The sequence below is a fragment of the Scyliorhinus canicula genome, chromosome 6, assembly GCF_902713615.1.
Source record: "Scyliorhinus canicula chromosome 6, sScyCan1.1, whole genome shotgun sequence".
In the NCBI taxonomy this organism is placed as follows: domain Eukaryota; kingdom Metazoa; phylum Chordata; class Chondrichthyes; order Carcharhiniformes; family Scyliorhinidae; genus Scyliorhinus; species Scyliorhinus canicula.
The window spans coordinates 109,342,918-109,358,530 of NC_052151.1; the positions used below are offsets into that span (position 1 = coordinate 109,342,918).

Consider the following 15,613-nt stretch of genomic DNA (forward strand, 5'->3'; position numbering starts at 1 on the left):
GGTGTCAATTACACTCAAAGAAGGGGAAGGATCCGCTAGAGCGTGGGTCGTACAGGCACATCATGTTTTTGAATACGGGCATGAAAGTCTTGGCGAATGTGATGGCAGGTGGGATGGAATGGTGTGTGCCTGGGGTGGTCTCCGAGAATCTAATGGGTCTTTTGAGGGTTAGGCAGCTCTCCAGTAACATTAGGAGGCTGTTAAATGTACCCATGACTCTGTCAGGGGGGGCGGGAGCTGGAGGTTATTGTATCTGTGATATTATACAAATGTACAGCATGTGAAGAGTTAATGTTATGTTAAGCTTAGCCACTAGAGGGAGCTAAGGGACCACAATATAAATTGCACTGGCTCTTGGGCTTGTGGGAGATTAGATTGGAGCTGAAGAAGACAAGATTCATAGTGTATTGCACAGCTAGTTAAGATATAATAGTTATAGTTAGTAGATAGAGATAGCGTTAATGAGTGTAGTTTAATTCTTCCATGTATGTTTGCTATTTAGAATAAGTGTTGAACTCAAATTCAGTAGTGTTAATAAAATTAGTTTAGTTCTTGTGATCACTATGCATTCCATCCTGGAAACCCCTCACAAAGATCATCACAAGGTACCAGGTCATGTATTCCAAAAAAGCAAGCAATCAGTGCATCGCGACAAATCTCAAAATCTGCAAAGAGAAAAGAAAAACACGAGACCAACATGGATGCTGTGCAAAAAGCAGATAACTTCAAGATGTCCGCTGAACTAAGTTTGAATTGGAAATACTTCAATCATCAGTTAGAAGTCTTTCTCTCTGTCTCTGCGCTTGAATCAACTCCTGATAGTAGAAAAATAATTCTCCTACTAAATCTGGAAGGTCCACAGGCATTTGAACTGTTTAATTTCTCAGAAAATGAAGTTAAAAATAAGTATGAGAAAATAATGGGAAAATTTGACTTTCGTTGCAAAAAACAGGTCAATGAGATGTATGAGAGATACATGTTGAAAAAAATGGGTGCAGCTAAAAGGGGAATCTTTTGACTCTTTTCTAACTGATTTGAGGCTCCGAGTGCAATCTAGCAATTTTTCCTCAATTACAGAATCAATCCTGTGTGACCAAATTGTGTTTGGCATATTTGAAGAGAAAATGTTGGAACGTTTATAGAGAAAGCCAAACATAATTTTAGAAGAAGCCATCAACCTCTGTAAAGCAAGTAAGCAAGCCACCAATGAATATGCTGAATTCTGATCCCATGAAAAAGGCACAAACTTCAGCAAAGTGATCGGCGCCATTGCCTTCTGTGACGCAGTTTAAAACAAATCGCGCTACAGGAGGTGGTCAATTTGCGCAGGCACGGGGAAGGAAACACCGCAAAATGGATATTCAACGTTCTGTGCATGTGCAGGATCAGTTCGCACATGCGCACATTGAAAAAGGGCGCGAACTGGAAGTTGAACGATTTATGCATATGCACAAGAGGTTTATGCATGATGTCACCAATGTAATGACGTGTATACGCTGCGGACAGTCCCACTTAAAGCAACAATGTCCTGCATTTGGAAAAAGATGTACAATATGTGACAAACTCAATCATTTTGCTACATCATGCCGCTTTAGCACATTAACACAGCAGAATAATTTTAAAAAGGCATTTCAACATCATAAAAAGGTTAACAGTATACAAAATATGGAAGAAGAAGAAAACATTTTAAAATCAAAGATTGATCTCAATATGCCTCCTACACTGGACAACTTCATAATAGAAACAATCAGTAGAACAAATGGAAATGATATTGCTGATAAATGAATTAGGCAACTATCCGATAGAAATAAAGATTGGATAGAAATGTTGATAATAAATGGATCAGAGGTACAATTTAAATTGGACACTGGAGCACACACTAATCTGATAACAGAATCAGATTTGGGCAAAATAGAAACCCATCCAAAATATAAAAACACACATTGTAGATTCACAGACTACAATGGAAATGAAATAGCAACAAAAGGTTCATGTCAGACTGGTGACATTAAAATTCCACTTGATTTTGAAATTGTGGATGACACAAAATCCTCATTTATTAGAGTGGATGCACATATTCAGCTAAGCCTGAGTCAGAGAATTCACACTGCCAACTCTTTCACTCATTCGCAAAACGGCATTAAACCCAACTTCATGCATGTGTTTAATGGAATAGGACATTACCATTTACCTACAGCATCAAGTTAAAAGTGAATGCTAAACCTGTTAGACATGCTCCCAGATGAAGACCAGCACCTCTAAGAGACCGACTAAAGGATGAACTATATAGGATGCAGCAGAAAAACATCATATCAAAAGTTACCGACCCAATGGACTGGGTAAGCTCAATGGATTGTGTTGAAAAAGCAAATGGCAACCTGAGGGCTTAAATGATAATATCAAAAGAGAACATTATCAGATTCCAAAATGGGAAGAAATTACAGCAGAAATGACGGATGCCAAGTTCTTTACCAAGCTTGACATGCCTAAGGGATTTTGGCAACATGTCTGAATGAGAAGAGTAAACGACTCTGCACTTTCAACACTCCGTATGGTCGATATTGTTTTAATCGACTGCTCTTCGGCATCATTTCAGCTTCTTAAATTTCCCAACGTGCCATGGAAACAATCACTGAAGGCATTCCAGATGTCTGCGTGTATGTGGACAATGTCATCATATGGTCCAACACACAGGAAGAACACTGTAAGAGACTACTTACAGCGCCAGGTTCCCAGGTTCGATTCCCTGCTGGCTCACTGTCTGTGCGGAGTCTGCACGTTCTCCCCGTGTCTGCGTGGGTTTCCTCCCACAGTCCAAAGACATGCAGGTTAGGTGGATTGGGCATACTAAATTGCCCTTAGTGTCCAAAAAAGGTTAGGAGGGGGTTATTGGGTTAGGTGGATAGGGTGGAAGTAAGGGCTTAAGTGGGTCGGTGCTGACTTGATGGGCCGAATGGCCTCCTTCTGCACTATATGCTCTATGTTTGTTCTATAATCAAGTTATCCGACTCAACAACGCATTCAGTTGTCAGGGCAACAAAAAATGTATTTGTCAGACATGAACAACGGACCGTGTTTTAGCAGCCTGGAGTGGTGACAATTTGCCAATGACTATAACTTCACACATGTAACTGTACCCGCAGGAAAACGGGACAGCTGAAAAAGGGGTGGGAATTGTGAAGCAGCTTCTCAAAAAAGGCGATGGAGGACAAGAAGGACTTTGATTTGGCCCTGTTAACATATAGGGCTACACGATTGTCATAGGGGTTTTCTTCAGCACAACTATTGATGGGACAAAAATTACATACTATGTTACCAACTTTAATTGTTCCAAACAAAGATGAGCAAGTCGTGCATCAGAAAATGTAGCAATTGAAGAACAAGCAAAGTAAATATTATGACAAAAACTCCAAACCACTATCTCCACTCAGAGATGGTGATATTGTACGCATTCGTAATCTTGAAGGTGGATGGATGGACATTGCAAAAGTACTCAGTGAACTCATACCAAAATCATATGTGATCAGAACAGAATCTGGAAAGATTTTTTGTAGAAAGAAGAAGTGATCCATTGAAACTCAAACAATCTGTTACATTCATAGAATCAGGTACCACGAGTCAACAACTCATATTTCCTACAAATTACTTTCCAAAAGCTATATTGTCAAAGGGACATGAAGTGCCGACGTCAGAGTGAAAACCGGAGTGTTTCACTCCAGCGTCGGAGGCCGCTCCTCTCCCCCTATTCTCCCACCCCCGAGGGGCTAGGAGCAGCACCGTGACATTTACGCGCGCCAGGCCGGGCCAGGCCTTGGCGCCGGTGAGCGTGACTGCCCGTGGCATCAAGACCTCATGTGACTGAATGTGGCATCAAGGACCCCGAGCAAAACTGGAGTCAAGTGGGAATCAGGTGCAAAATTCTCTTGGAGTCATAACAAGCATATAACAGTTGTCACAGCTCCTGGATGTCACTGCAGGAGTTCATCCTGGTAGTGTCCAAAGCCCAACCGTCTTCAGCTACTTTATTAATGCTTCCATCAGAAGGTCAGAAACCGGGATTGTTCACTGAAGATCACACAATGTTCAGCACGATTCATGACTCCTCAGATGCTGAAACAGTCCATGCCCAAATGCAGCAAGACCTGGATAATGTTGGGCTGACAAGTGACCAGTAAAATTCATGGCACACAAGCGTCGGGCAATGATTACATCCAAAAAGAAAGAATCTATCAATCTTCCCTTGACATTGAATAGCATTGACAATATTCAGTCCGGCCTCAATAAAACTCAAGATGGAATTGTAGGTATCGTATTATTTATTTTTAACCAACTTGCAAGGCTGACTCGCTCCACAGAGATTCAGAACACACAGGCGGTCTGCTGGAGCTCCAGAACCGAGTGAAATCGAAGACAAAGAAATCTCTGCAAATATCATTCAAATGGCATCAAGTTTCACATGCAAGATTCACATAGGTCATCCTATACACCTCCTGACCTGGCCATATATCCTGATTGGCTCACTTCGCATTCCTCAACCCTGGGCCTCTTGTTACCCAGCATCCTTTTCCCCATCCTCCACGAGGCACCCCTCCTCCCTTCCTTGCAATGCTTTCTGAATCCCTTTGTCCTTTTGTTTGTGTACTCACTACTATCAGACTGGCTCACATCTACATTATTGTAATGAATATTTGAACTAACTATTTTATATCACATTCGTTTGTTCAATTCCTCAGCATCACCAGTGCTGAATTCACCGCTATCAACATCTGAGGGGTTATCATTGACCAGAAACTGAACTAGACGAGTTATATGAATACTATGGTTTCAAGAGTAGGTCAGAGGTTCGGAATCCAGTGGCAAGTAGCTCATCTTCTAATGCTTAAAGACTCCTAAAGCCTGTCCACCAATCTACAAGATACAAGTCAGGAGTCTGATGGATGAGTGCAGCTTCAACAACACCCATGAAGTTTGATACTACCCGTCCGTTGATTTGTACCCCATCTACAAACATTCACTCTCTCCATCACTGACGCACAGTGGCAGCAATGTTTACCATCTACAAGATGCAGTGTACGAACTTGCCAATGCTCATTGAACAGCACTTTCTAAACCTATCATTTGAAAATACAAGGGCAGCAGATGCATGGGAGCACCACCATCTGCAAGTTACCCTCAAAGCCACTCACCATCTTAATTTGGAAATATACCTCCATTGTCGCTGTCAGTGGATCAAATTCCTGGAACTTCTTCCCGAACAGCACTGTGGGTGTACCTACACCACAGAGTGCAGCGGTTCAAGAAGGCAGCTTACCACCAACTTCTCAAGGGCAATAAAGGAGGGACAATAAATGCTGGCCTACCCAGTGACACCCACATCCTTTGAATGAATAAAAGAATTGTGCCCAACCCATAGGCCGGGTTTCTCCAATCCTGCGGCCAAGTTCTGACGCCGGAGTGAAAAGTGGCGCAAGCCACTCCGGCATCGACGGGCCTCACCTGGCAGCTATCCAATGCGGCCTCCTGCATCCTAGGGAGATTAAATGCAGACTGCGTGACTGCTTTCCAGAACACCTTCATTCAGTCCGCAAACATGACCCTGCCTATCCTTTGCTTGCCATTTCAATTCACCATTTTGTTCTCCTACACAGATTTCTGCCCTTAGCCTGCTACAATATTCAAACTGGATACTTTAAAGCTTTTTGGATTTAACATTGAGTTCAGCAACTTCAGACGATGAACTCTGCTCTCCCAACTCTCTCCCCCCACCGAGGCCAGTCTGTAACATGTTCACTTGAGTTGCTTCCAGAAAGTGTGAACCCTTATTCTTCTACCTGACCTTAATGCCACAATTAACACCTGCCTTAGTCTTCAACGCTATCATAACCACTCTCTTTGTCTTGAGTCTTTGCAATCTCTCCTGAGCCCCTTTGTATTCCTGAACTCATATTTAGCTCCACCTGCTCCACTCCTCTCTAAAACAGTATAAAATCCATCACATTTTCCCCCCTCTTTGGCTGTGAAGGACTCACACGAACTCAAAACTCTCTCTCTCTCTCTGTAGGTACTGCCAGACCTGCTGAGTATTTCCAACATTTTCTGTTTTTTATTATAGACACCCTGGGCTGGATTCTCCATTTCAGGGACTATGTCCGAACGGCGTTGTACAAAATGTGGCTTTTCACGCCAGAAAAACTGGCGTGAAAAGGCTCCATATTCATAGTCCTGCAGGGGGCGAGCAGGGACCCGCCGTGAATCTAGCTGCTTTAGCTGCAGACATGGATCCCTGCACTTCCAGGTCAGAGGCTGCTCATGTGCACGATGGCGGCCTCCAGCGGCCGTGCCATGCTTCATGGCGGACTCAGACTTCGGAGCTGGACCTCCTAAATAGTTCCCCCGATCGACCGCACGCCTGACCTGGACTGCCCGGCAAAATAGCTCGCTCCAGTATGAGGCCTCCCCATGCCCTCCGTTTGTCCCACCCTCGACCATGGCAGCCGTAGACCAAGTTCGCATCTGCCACATGAGTATCCCGAATGGCAGGACCACATTAGATCCCTGCCAACGGGACTTCGGCCGGCGGGGGCGGAGAATAGTGGGGCGGGACTCTGGCAATGGCCACAGGTGGGTGATACGTGGCGTGGTCTACGTCCCGGGAAGTACGCCGCTATTTGGGGGCCAGAGAACCGAGGAACCGGCACCAGTCCCGATTCCATGCACGGAAATGGACTCTCCGCTCTGGCGCCGGATGTGATTTCGGCGACAGGATGCAGAGAATCCAGCCCCCTATTCAGTTAGGTGATAAGTATTCAATTTCTACACATTTCTAACATTAAATGCTCTCCAGAAAAATTATTTTATTTTCCAAAGATTACTTACCCGGTAACAATATAACTGTGTACTTTGGAGAGAGATTTTGGATTTGGCTGTTGATTTCCTCATTAGTTAACGGCCGCGTTGTAGCTACTTCATGGAATATAATTACACTCCCTTTGCTAAATCAGTAAAGACAAGAAAAGGGGATTATTGCAGCGTTTTACTTAAATCAATTAAATCAAAATGAGAACTTAATGAAGGTGTGAATGAATGGAAAATTCAGCCTTTATCTTAGATATCTTTGGGTAGTTTGGGTTTTAATAAAAGCTGAGTTCTCTTCAATAAAGGTTCAAAATACAAAATTGGAGACTCACCAGACTGAAGCTGCCACTGCAGTGTCAGTGGTTCCTCAGTTTAGACAGTGGCTATTTTGCCACTTCCAGAATTCCCTGACAAAAATTGACAGCGTTGTGCAATGTGCCTGCCTATTTGTTCAAATGAGAAGAAAATGACATCTGATGCCATTTCCATAATTTTTATCTTAGCGATGCTTAGTGCTAAGGCCCAACATTCCTGGAATCCAGGAGAGCAGGCAGAATATATATCAAGAAGTGAAGCTTTTACCTAACTAATTTCAGGATGATCTTGTAAACAATGTTGACAGTTTTACACTTTGGACCATGGACACCATGAGTACCTGCACTGTGACCGATGCCCAACAATCCACTGCCACCTTGAGGCGTGAAGGATTCTGACCTAGATAATGAATCTTACTAGTCTGTTTAGGATTAAGCCGTTGAAAGAATTGTTGTCAAACTGCACTGCTTACCAATAATCCCCAGCCAGTTGGGCAGTTTATAACAGTTCTGTGAAGGTTGCCCTTTTCCGGTGGTTTGCCCTGCTCATTTGGGTGCCTTTCCACCAATGTGGAGCTGCTGGCGGGGCAGGGTGTCGGTGTGTGCTTTTACGGTGGTCTGTGCTTCTCATTTGGCACGCCTTTCCACCGATGGGGGGTCGGGGGGGAACGGCATTGTAGCCGGTGGCCTGTTTCACGGAGTGTTGATTTGAATTGAACTGGGCCCTGTGGTGAATGTAATATATATATATATATATATTTATGTGATAATTTACACTGTCTTTGTAAGCGCAGTAGCGCTGTCCTACCACTAGGGGGAGTAGCTCTGGGAGTACTCAGGAACTTGTACTGGGCTCCACCCTTGGCTCAGCCCACGACTCCTCCCCCTAGTGCCGCTGTATAAATACCCTTGTCCAGAGTCAGCCTGAGTTCACTAAGAGTTCATCAACGGGTAACAGGCTGGCTCTGAAGTAAGTTGATTAAAGCCTAGATTCATATCGGAAACACGTGTCTGGTAAATTGATGGTTCCATCAATTTAATCGACTTAAGAACAGTAAAGATCGATTATGGAATCGGCCCTCAAGCCTGGACGCCTGGAACCCGACCCGCAGGATGCAGAGGCTAAAGAAATCTTCTCCCACTGGATGCGGAGCTTCAAGGCCTACCTGGCAGAAGCGAGCACAGCCGAAACGACAGAGGATCAGAAGCTAAGTCTGCTGCACGCGAGGATGAGCCACAGAATCTCTACGCAACTAAACTCGGCCAGTTCATATACTGCGGCGCTAGCAGTTCTCGATAAAATTTATGTAAGGCCTATTAATGAACTTTACGCTCGCCATGTGTTCACGACTCGCCGCCAGCGGCCTACAGAATCACTCACCGGATTTCTAAGGGAACTCAAGAATTTGTCCAATGACTGTAATTATCAAGCGGTTACCGCGGCTGAACACAGGGAACTTGCTGTACGCAATGTTTTTGTGGCGGGCCTCAGATCTAACTATGTGCGCCAACGACTGCTGGAAAAGGGGGCCCAGGACTTAGAAACGACTGTGGAAGCTGCTACCATGATGGAGGTCTCCTTCCGCAGCCTTAACTCGTTCCCCGCGGACCCCACAACCCAATCATGGGCCCCCGACCAGCGACTCCCCCAGGCCTGTGCTACGCGGCTGCCCAGGCACCATGCTGCCCCAGCCAGCCACTATGCTGCCCCAGCCAGCCACTATGCTGCTCCAGCCAGCCACTATGCTGCTCCAGCCTGCCATTTCTGCGGCCAGAACCAGCACCCGCAGCAGCACTACCCGGCCCACAACGCGACCTGCAGCAGCTGCTGCCGAAAAGGCCATTACGCAAGAGTGTGCCTCGCTAAAAGGGCCCCAGCTTCCAACTCCCCAGCGACTCAAAGTAATCGCTCCCCTCACTCACAGGCCCGCGGGGCCCGAAACGCTGCGGCCTATGCCCCGACACCGCCCCCTCCAGCCACGTGCGATCCATGGGAGCCACCATCTTGGAAAACCTCCACCACGCGGCCGGCCACGTGCGACTCATGGGGGCTGCCATCGTGGATGCCATCTTCCTCGCCGCCCGCCACGTGCGATCCACGGGCCCGATCGGCATCTCCGCACTCGGGCAACTCTGCGGAAGAATTCGAATTCGAATTCGACTATGAACTCAGAGGGCAGTCATCACGGGGCCACTCCAGCACAGCTGATCGAGCCGCCGACTACCCGCAACTCAACGCGGTCACCCTGGACCAATCACGACCAAAGAATCTACGAAACTCGATGGCAGAGGTCCACATCAACGGGTACAAAACGCCATGCCTCTTTGACTCCGGGAGCACGGAGAGCTTCATACATCCAGACCTGGTAAGACGCTGTTCGCTCCCCGTTTTCCCCGTGCAGCAAACTATCTCGCTTGCTTCAGGTTCCCATTCGGTCCAGATCCAGGGGCTCACCGCCGTGACACTCACAATCCGAGGCGCTAGCTACTCGAAATTGAAACTCTATGTTTTGCCCGAACTCTGCGCGCCACTCTTATTAGGCCTAGACTTCCAATGCAACCTCAAGAGCCTCACCCTCAGCTTCGGAGGGCCCCACTCACGATCTGCAGCCTCGCTACGCTGCAAAATCCCCCCCCCCCCCTCCTCTCTTCGCCAATCTCACAAAGGACTGTAAACCCGTAGCCACTCGTAGCAGGTGGTATAGCCTGCAGGATAGGGTATTTATCAGAGCAGAGGTCCGAAGGCTACTCAGTGAGGGGGTTATAGAGGCCAGCAATAGTCCCTGGAGAGCTCAGTGGTGGTCGTTAAGACCGGGGAAAAATTCCGTATGGTGGTCGACTACAGTCAGACCATAAATAGATTTACGCTCCTCAACACGTATCCCCTCCCCAGTATTGCAGACATGGTAAACCAGATCGGCCAGTTCCGACTCTTTTCCATGGTGGATCTGAAGTCTGAATACCACCAGCTCCCAATCTGCCCGGAGGACCGCCACTACACGGCATTCGAGGCCGATGGCCGCCTCTTCCATTTCCTCCAGGTCCCTTTCGGCGTCACTAATGGGGTCCCGGTGTTCCAACGAGCAATGGACCAAATGGTGGACAAGTACGGGCTGCGGGCCATGTTTCCGTACTTGGACAATGTCACCATCTGCGGCTATGACCAGCAGGACCACGACGCCAATCTCCACCGTTTTCTCCAGACGGCACAGAAACTGAATCTCACGTACAACAAGGAGAAATGCGTTTTCCGCACAACCAGACTAGCCATCCTCGGCTATGCCGTGGAAAACGGAGTCCTGGGCCCAGACCCGGACCGTATGCGCCCCCTCTTAGAACTCTCCCTCCCCCATTGCCGCAAGGCCCTCAAACGGTGCTTGGGCTTCTTTTCCTACTATGCCCAGTGTGTCCCTCAATATGCGGACAAAGCCCGCCCACTCTTAGGGCCACACGATTTCCCCTGTCAGCCGAGGCACGCCAGGCCTTCGACGGCATCAAGGAGGACATCGCCAAAGCGGTCATGCGGGCGGTGGATGAATCCACTCCATTTCAGGTAGAGAGCGATGCCTCAGAGGTAGCTCTTGCTGCCATGTTAAATCAGGCAGGGAGACCAGGATCGAACTCTCCACCTACAATTACAATATTAAATATCAACGCGGGAAGCTCAACGAGCCTCCGGATGCCCTATCCCGCAGGACATGCGCCAGCGCGCAGATCGACCGATTAAAAGTCATCCACAATGACCTCTGCCACCCGTGGGTCACCCGGCTCGCCCACTACATCAGGGCCCGAAACCTGCCTTTCTCCAACGAGGAGGTAAAAGCGGTCACCAGGGACTGCCCGATCTGTGCGGAGTGCAAACCGCACTTCTATAGACCAGACAGGGCCCACCTGGTCAAGGCTTCTAGGCCTTTTGAACGCCTCACGATTGATTTCAAATGGCCACTCCCCTCAACTAACAAGAACGTTTACTTTTCAAACGTCGTAGACGAGTTCTCCCGTTTCCCATTCGCTATCCCGTGCCCCGACATGACCTCCCACACAGTCATTAGGGCCCTGCATAGCATCTTCACCCTGTTTAGTTTCCCCAGATACGTACACAGCGAACGGGGTTCGTCCTTCATGAGCGACGAGCTGCGTCAGTACCTGTTCGACAAGGGCATTGCCTCGAGCAGGACTACCAGCTACAACCCCAGGGGGAACGGGCAGGTGGAAAGGGAGAACATGACGGTCTGGAAGACCGTCCTTCTGACCCTCCGGTCTAGAAAGCTGCAAGTCTCCCAGTGGCAGGAAGTCCTCCCAGATGCGCTCCATGCAATTAGGTCCCTTTTGTGCACATCGACCAACCAGACCCCTCACGAGAGGCTCTTCATTTTTTCCAGGGGCACTACCATGGGGGTCTCACTTCCGGCATGGCTGAGGACACCGGGCCCCGTACTTCTGAGGAAACACGTCAGGGCACACAAAACCAACCCTCTTGTTGAAAAGGTGCGCCTGCTCCACTCCAACCCGCAGTACGCATTCGTCGAGTTCCCTTCCGGCCATCAGGACACGGTTTCCCTCCAGGATCTGGCACCCGCCGGATCCAGCACCCCCTCTACCCCCACAGAAGGACCTCTCACCCTACACCCCATGCTGCCGCCCCCTCGCGCTCCCGAGCCCACGGGCTCGCTCCACCAGTTCCGCACACCCGCGCCGGCCAGCCCCCAGCGCCTCCAGTCCCCGGTCGAACCAGGAGAGTATGAAGCTCGGATACAACCCTCCCTGGAGTCCGCCATCGTACCCCATCACACACACCCATCGAGCCACCACAAGAGGCTGCAACGCCGGTGCTCCGCAGGTCACAGCGGACAATTCGACCACCGGACAGACTGACGTTGTAGGCCACCACCCCCGCTGGACTTGATTTTTTTTGCAGGGGGTGAATGTGGTGAATATATATATATATATGATAATTCACACTGTCTTTGTAAGCGCAGTAGCGCTGTCCTACCACTAGGGAGAGTAGCTCTGGGGGTACTCAGGAACTTGTACTGTGCTCCGCCCTTGGCTCCGTCCACGACTCCTCCCCCTAGTGCCGCTGTATAAATACCCTTGCCCAGAGTCAGCCTGAGTTCACTAAGAGTTCATCAACGGGTAACAGGCTGGCCCTGAAGTAAGTCGATTAAAGCCTAGATTCATATCGGAAACACGTGTCTGGTGAATTGATGGTTCCATCAGGCCCCTTTGTGGGAGAGGAGGGATTTTCCCACTCTCTCTCTCTCATGCAGTGGCCTACATTAGTGTGTCCTTTCCCGGCGGTCTGTGCTGCTCATTGGAGCATCTTTCTGCCGATGTGGGGCTGCCATTGGGGCCAGGGGGTGTGTGTGCGCTGAAGATTTTTGTATCCTGTGAATGCTTTTGATATATCACTGTTGAGTTGTTAATAATTCAAAACACTACTACCTTACAGGACATTCTGCTGGTAAGGCCTGACCTGGGCTTTAGCCTGAGGCTGGATTTAAGCTGCCTGTCTCCCTGCCTGCTTGCTTGGATGGCGATTGCTGCTGCCACTTGGAGGAAGGACGAGGAAAGGGTGGCGGCTGTTTTGTCTGTGAACAAAGACTAGCGTTGGATACAACTGAGGCTTTATTGCTCTAAGGTGTGAGGCCTCCCACAGCAGCTGGCGAGATGGCTGCTTCATGGAGGACATACATTTATACTCTGCCTACTGGGCGGAGCCAGCAGGCAGGGGTTACCCACATACCTGTAGTACAGGTCCTACCATACATCACCTAATAGAGGTGCAACAGTGGTTTACCACATTCACCCCCTGTTAAAATGGAATCCGGCGGGGTTGGTGGAGAACTAAATACAACAAATTTTTTTTAAAAAATTTATATTTACAATCTTTGACTGAGAGAAAAAAAACTGTCTTTTGAAGTTCAGTGCACCAGTTAGAGGTTTAACCGGTCCGAGGCCTTGATGTGCCTCTGGGAGCAATGTAGTGGTGGCGGAGATGCCGATGATGGTCTGATGACCAGTGCCTCCGGGAGCATGCCGGGCATGGGCAGAGGGAGGATGGATGGTCCCGGGGGGAGCGGAGGTTGGCGCCGGGCCTGGGGGGATGTGTGTGTGGAACCTGCTGGTGCCAGGTCCCTGAGAGAGACAGTATCCTGGCGGCCGTCGAGGTATGCCTACTGGGGTTTTGCATGGAGCAATTGCACCCTTTCCACCAACGGGTCCGCCTTGTGGAGTCAGATGTGCCTACGGAGCAGGACAGGTCCTGGAGCTGCGAGCCAAGTCAGGAGCGACACCCCGGATGTGGACTTCCTGGAGAAGGCAAAAAGACGTTCATGGGGTGTGTTGTTGGTGGCGGCGCACAGTAGGGACCTAATGGAATGTAGTGCATCAGGGAGGACCTCCTGCCAGCGGGAGGCCGGGAGGTTCCTAGACCGTAGGGCTACTTGGACGGCCCTCCATACCGTCCCATTCTCCCTCTCTACCTGCCCGTTTCCCCGGGGGTTGTAGCTTGTCGTTCTACTGGAGGCGAAACCCCTGCTGACCAGGAACTGACGCAGCTCATCACTCATAAAGGAGGATCCTCTGTCACTGTGGATGAAGGTGGGGAAACCAAACAGAGCGATGATTGTGTTGAGGGCTTTGATGACGGTGGCAGACGTCATATCGGGACATGGGATGGCAAAGGGGAGTCTGAAGTACTCATCGACCACACTGAGAAAATACGTGTTACGTTCGGTGGAGGGGAGAGATCCTTTGAAATCCATGCTGAGGCGCTGAAAGGGGTGGGAGACCTTCACCATGCGTGCACGGTCCGGCCGGTAGAAGTGCGGCTTGCACTCCGCACAGACCTGGCAGTCCCTGGTGATTGTCCATACTTCCTCGACGGAGTAGGGCAGATTTTGGGCCTTTATGAAATGGTACAACAGCGTGACTCCCGGGTGACAAAGGCTGTCGTACAGGGTCTGGAGTCGGTCTACTTGTGCGCTGGCACATGTACATGATAGGGCGTCTGGGGGCTCGTTGATCTTACCGGGGCGATACAAAATCTCGTAATTGTAGGTGGAGAGCTCGATCCTCCACCTCAAGATATTATCATTCTTGATCTTGCCCCGCTGTGTGTTATTGAACATGAAAGCTACCGATCGTTGGTCAGTGAGGAGAGTGAATCCCCTGCCGGCCGGGTGATGCCTCCAATGCCGCACCGCTTCAACAATAGCTTGGGCCTTTTTTTCGACGAATGAGTGCCAAATTTCTGAGGCATGAAGGGTGCGGGGAAAGAATGCTACGGGTCTGCCTGCCTGATTGACAGTGGTGGCTAGGGTGACGTCTGATGCGTCGTTCTCCACTTGAAAAGGCAGTGTCTTGTCTACTGCATGCATCCCGGCCTTGGCGATATCGGCTCTGATACGGGCGAAGTCCTGTTGTGCCTCGGCCGTCAGGGGAAAATGGGTTGACTGTATGAGTGGGCAGGCCTTGTCCGCTTAGTTTGGGACCCACTGAGCGTAGTATGAAAAGAACCCCAGGCAGCGTTTGAGGGCCTTGAGGCAGTGGGGGAGGGGGAGCTCTATGAGGGGGCACATGCGGTTGGGATCGGGTCCCAGAACTCCATTCAGGACCACATAGCCGAGGATGGCTAAGGGGGTCGTGCTAAACACGCACTTCTCCTTGTTGTAGGTGAGGTTGAGGAGAGTGGCGGTGTGGAGAAATTTGGCAAGGTTGGCGTCGTGGTCCTGCTGATCGTGGCCGCAGATGGTGACATTGTCTAGGTCCGGAAAGGTGGCCCACAAATCGTACTGGTCGACCATTCGGTCCATCTCCCTTTGGTAGACTGAGACCCCGTTGGTGACGCTGAAGGGAACCCTGAGGAAGTGATAGAGGCGGACGTCTGCCTCGAAGGCAGTGTATAGACGGTCCGATTTACGAATGGGGAGCTGGTGGTAGGCGGATTTGAGGTCTACCGTTGAGAATACCCGGTACTGTGCAATCTGATTGACCATATCAGATATGCATGGGAGTGGATACGCGTCGAGCTGCATATACCGATTAATGGTCTGGCTGTAGTCCACGACGGAATGGGATCCGGTGGCCAGGGAGATTCTTTTGTTGGCGGGGTGTACTGCGAGGGAGTAGCGCCTTACCGTATCCGGGTGGATGAAACTTTCGGTGCTCCCGGAGTCCAACAGGCAAGAGGTCATGTGTCCGTTGATTTTAACACTGGTCGATGCGGTGGCCAGGTTGTGCGGACGAGACTGGTCGATGGTCACTGAGGTGAGTGGTGGTCGGTTGTCGCTGGCGTCGGATGGTGGGGAACCCGGGGGGAACAGGTCCTGGAACGCTGGCGGTGCCAATGTGCCATGGAGGAGACAAGATGGCAGCACCTAAAGATCTTCAGGAGGACAAAATGGTGGCGCTCATGGGCCGCAGGTGGCGGTGGTTGAACA

At 49.6% G+C, this 15,613-nt stretch overlaps 1 protein-coding gene across 1 annotated transcript in view; it reads right to left on the reverse strand.

Annotated features, from left to right (window-relative positions):
* The window catches only part of LOC119967387 (adhesion G protein-coupled receptor F4-like), a 179,871-nt gene that overhangs the window by 44,665 nt on the left and 119,593 nt on the right, over positions 1–15,613 (reverse strand). The window contains exon 8 of the mRNA XM_038799886.1: positions 6,877–6,992. Within this exon, the coding sequence (XP_038655814.1) occupies positions 6,877–6,992 (116 nt within the window). The remainder of the gene's footprint in view (positions 1–6,876; positions 6,993–15,613) is intronic.